This window comes from Mustela erminea, chromosome 6 (assembly GCF_009829155.1).
Source record: "Mustela erminea isolate mMusErm1 chromosome 6, mMusErm1.Pri, whole genome shotgun sequence".
NCBI classification, from domain to species: domain Eukaryota; kingdom Metazoa; phylum Chordata; class Mammalia; order Carnivora; family Mustelidae; genus Mustela; species Mustela erminea.
Genome location: NC_045619.1, coordinates 30,917,231 through 30,921,632, shown reverse-complemented (window position 1 = coordinate 30,921,632; position 4,402 = coordinate 30,917,231). Strand labels below are relative to the sequence as shown.

General features: G+C 37.2%; 1 protein-coding gene across 1 annotated transcript; it reads right to left on the bottom strand.

The window, feature by feature from the left end:
- Positions 1-2,918: 2,918 nt before the first annotated feature.
- On the bottom strand, positions 2,919-3,361 carry LOC116593053 (mitochondrial import receptor subunit TOM5 homolog). The gene has a single exon (XM_032346817.1). The coding sequence runs from the start codon at positions 3,336-3,338 to the stop codon at positions 3,183-3,185; it is 156 nt and encodes a 51-aa protein (XP_032202708.1). The 5' UTR covers positions 3,339-3,361; the 3' UTR covers positions 2,919-3,182.
- Positions 3,362-4,402: the final 1,041 nt, after the last annotated feature.

Genomic DNA, 4,402 nt, shown 5'->3' with positions numbered 1-4,402 from the left:
TTTTTCATATATGGCTTCTATTATGTTGAGGTATGTTACCTCTAACCCTACTCCATTGAGAATTTTTATCATAAGTGGATTCTATACTTTGTCAAATGATTTTTTAATATCTAAATCATATATCATATGGTTTTTATCTTTTCTCTTGTTAGTGTGATGTATCACACTGATTGATTTGCTAATATTCATCCTTGCATCCCTGGGATAAATCCTACTTGATTGTGGTGAATGATTTCTTTAGTGTAATGTTAGATTTGGCTTGCTAATACTTTGAGAATTTTTGTGTCTATGTTCCTTAGGGCTATTGGCCTATTATTTTCTTTTTTGTGTGTGGTGTCTTTGTCTAGTTTTGGAATGAGGGTAATGCTGGCCTTACGAAATGAATTTGGAAGCTTTCTTTCCTCTTCTCTTTTTTGGGAATAGTTTGAAAAGAGTAGGTATTAACTCTTCTTTTAATGTTTGGTAGAATTCATCTGTGAAGCAATCTGGTCCAGGACTTTTGTTTGTTGGGAAAGTTTGATAACTGATTCAATTCATTGCTAGTAATCGGTGTGTTCAAATTTTCTATTTTTTCCCGATTCAGTTTGGGAAAGTTATATGTTTCTAGGAATGTGTTCATTTATTCTACATTGTCCAATTTGCTGACCTATAGTTTTTAATACTCTTCTCTTATAATACTTTCTGTAGGATGTCATAATCCCTCTGTAGTTGTCATTTCTCCTCTATTTCTGATTTGATTATTTGAGACCGCCCCCTCCCCCTTTTGATGAGTCTGGCTAAAGGTTTATCAATTTTGCTGATCTCTTCAAAGAACTAGCTCTTGATTTCATTGATCTCTTTACTGTTTGTTTTAGCCTTTATTTCATTTATTTCTGCTCTACTATTTATTATTTCCTCCCTTTTGCTGGGTTTGGGTCTTGTTTGTTCTTCTTTTTCTTGCTCCGTGATAGTGATCATCTTTTCATGTACCCGTTGGCCATTTGTGTATCTAATTGGAAAAATGTCTATTCAGGTCCTTTGCCCATCTCTTAATTAGATTATTTACAATTTCCTTTTCTGTTCTTCTTCTTTTTCTATTTCCTTGTTGCTATCGAGTTGTATGAATTCTTTCATATTTTGGATATTAAGCCCTTATTTGATAAATAGTTTACAAATATTTCCTCCCATTCCATAGTTTGACTTCTCATTTTATCAATTGTTTCTCTTGCTGTGCAGAAGCTTTTTAGTTTGATGTGGTCAAACTTACTAATTTTTGTTTTTGTTTCTTATGGTTTGTGTATCATATTAAAAAATCATTGTCAAGGTCAATGTTAAGGAGCTTTCCCCCTATATTTTCTTCTAGCAATTTTATGGTTTTAGGTCTTATATTCAAGTCTTTATTTTGAGTCCATTTTTGTGAGTAGTGTGAGACAGGGGTCCAATATCATTCTTTTACATGACTGGCTGTCCAGTTTTTGCAGTACTATTTATTGAAGAGACTATTCTCTCCCCACTGTATATGTTTGGTTCCTCTGCCATATATTAGTTGACTGTATATGTGTGAGTGTATTTCTAGGGTCTTGATTCTGTTCCACTGGTATATGTGTTTCCTTTTTATGCCAGCATCACACTATTTTGATGACTATAGCTTTGTAATAAAGTTTGAACCTCTAGACTATTTGGGGTCTTTTGTGTTTCTATATGAATTTTTGAAAATTGTTTTTTTTTATTTTTTTTATTTTTTATAAACATATATTTTTATCCCCAGGGGTACAGGTCTGTGAATCACCAGGTTTACACACTTCACAGCACTCACCAAAACACATACCCTCCCCAATGTCCATAATCCCACCCCCTTCTCCCAACCCCCCTCCCCCCAGCAACCCTCAGTTTGTTTTGTGAGATTAAGAGTCACTTATGGTTTGTCTCCCTCCCAATTCCATCTTGTTTCCTTTATTCTTCTCCTACCCACTTAAGCCCCCATGTTGCATCACCACTTCCTCATATCAGGGAGATCATATGATAGTTGTCTTTCTCTGCTTGACTTATTTCGCTAAGCATGATACGCTCTAGTTCCATCCATGTTGTCGCAAATGGCAAGATTTCACTTCTTTTGATGGCTGCATAGTATTCCATTGTGTATATATACCACATCTTCTTGATCCATTCATCTGTTGATGGACATCTAGGTTCTTTCCATAGTTTGGCTATTGTGGACATTGCTGCTATAAACATTCGGGTGCACGTGCCCCTTTGGATCACTACGTTTGTATCTTTAGGGTAAATACCCAGTAGTGCAATTACTGGGTCATAGGGCAGTTCTATTTTCAACATTTTGAGGAACCTCCATGCTGTTTTCCAGAGTGGCTGCACCAGCTTGCATTCCCTCCAACAGTGTAGGAGGGTTCCCCGTTCTCCGCATCCTCGCCAGCATCTGTCATTTCCTGACTTGTTGATTTTAGCCATTCTGATTGGTGTGAGGTGGTATCTCATTGTGGTTTTGATTTGTATTTCCCTGATGCCGAGTGATATGGAGCACTTTTTCATGTGTCTGTTGGCCATCTGGATGTCTTCTTTGCAGAAATGTCTGTTCATGTCCTCTGCCCATTTCTTGATTGGATTATTTGTTCTTTGGGTGTTGAGTTTGCTAAGTTCTTTATAGATTTTGGACACTAGTCCTTTATCTGATATGTCGTTTGCAAATATCTTCTCCCATTCTGTCAGTTGTCTTTTGATTTTGTTAACTGTTTCCTTTGCTGTGCAAAAGCTTTTGATCTTGATGAAATCCCAATAGTTCATTTTTGCCCTTGCTTCCCTTGCCTTTGGCGTTGTTCCTAGGAAGATGTTGCTGCGGCTGAGGTCGAAGAGGTTGCTGCCTGTGTTCTCCTCAAGGTTCCCTTATAATTAATACTTGCTAGAAAATGGACTTTGACATTACATACAATTATATCAACATTCACAGAGGCTGAACATCACAGGCATATGGGTGTATTATGACCCAAGATGTCTTTACTTCCCAAGTAGTTTTAAATTTTAGCTATGAAGGTCAGTCACCAGAGCCGAACTTGTTCTTAACAAGTAGAATTTTTATGTCCATTCAATGCAAGAGTCTCTTACATATTTCTGAGCCTATTCATTTGAAGATAGGAGTAGAAATTGTAACTGGGTTCCTCATATCATGCATTCACATGTGGTGCCCATCTTCATATGCTGTCCAATTTCTTTAGGATAAAAGGTGTGACTCGCAGCAGGGCCACATAGATGAGGAAGTTCCGTATGGACGAGAGCACAATCTCGCGCATCTTCCGTTTCATCTCCTCGGGGTCCAACTTCGGCGCAAGGCCCTCGATCTGGAACATCTCGGCTTTGCCTCCCGGGCTTCCAGGTGCCATGCTCCGCTCTCCTCAGAGGCTGCCAGGCACTCTGTTTTTTTTTTCTTATTCTGTGAAAAATGCCACTAGAGTTTTGATAGGGGTTACATTTAATCTACCCATTCACTTTGGGTACAATGGAAATTTCAACAATATTAATTCTTTCAGTCCAGGAACATGGGAAATATTTCCATTTATGTGAGTCTGTAATTTCTTTCACCAGTGCCTTATAGTGTGTGGCATACTGATCTTCTACTTTTTTGGTTAAATTTATTCCTAAGTATTTTATTCTTTTGGGGGGGGATGCAATTGTAAACAGAACTGTTTTCCTAATTTCTCTCATAGCTCATTTTTAGTATACAGAAACACAACTGATTTTCCTATGCTGATTTTGTATTCTGCAACTTTACTGAATTCATTAGTAGTTCAAACAACTTTTGGTGGAGTCTTAGGGTTTTCTGTATATAATATGTTATCTGCAAACAGAGACAATTTTACTTCTTTCCTAATTTGAATGCTGTTTTTTTCTTTGCCTAATTTCTTCGGCTAGGACTGTCAAAAGTAGGTTACCGGTCTTACTCTTAATTGTAGAGGAAAAGCTCTCAGCTTTTGACCGTTGAGTATGCTATTTGCTGTGGACTTATATGGCCTTATTACCGGGAGGTATGTTCCCTCTACACCCACTACACCTTGAGGTATGTTCCCTCTACACCCAATTTTTATCATAAACGAATGCCCAATTTTGTCAAATACTTTTACATTAATTGTGATGATTATATAATTTTTATCCTTCTGTTAATGTGGTAAATCACACTATTCACTGTGTTGAGGCAATCTTGCATCCCAGAGATAAATCCCACTTGATCATGGTATATGATCCTGTGATACGCTGTTGAATTCTGTTTGCCAGTATTTTGTTGAAGATTTTTGAATCTCTGATCATCACATATATAGGCCTGTAATTTTCTCTATTTAATACATTTTTCTCTTGGTAGTGTCCTTATCTGGCTTTGATATCAAGGTAATGCTGGCCATTCAAAATGAGGGTGAAG

Excerpts from the sequence above, each read along its gene's own strand:
- LOC116593053 (XM_032346817.1), bottom strand. The coding sequence starts at position 3,338 with ATGTTCCAGATCGAGGGCCTTGCGCCGAAGTTGGACCCCGAGGAGATG.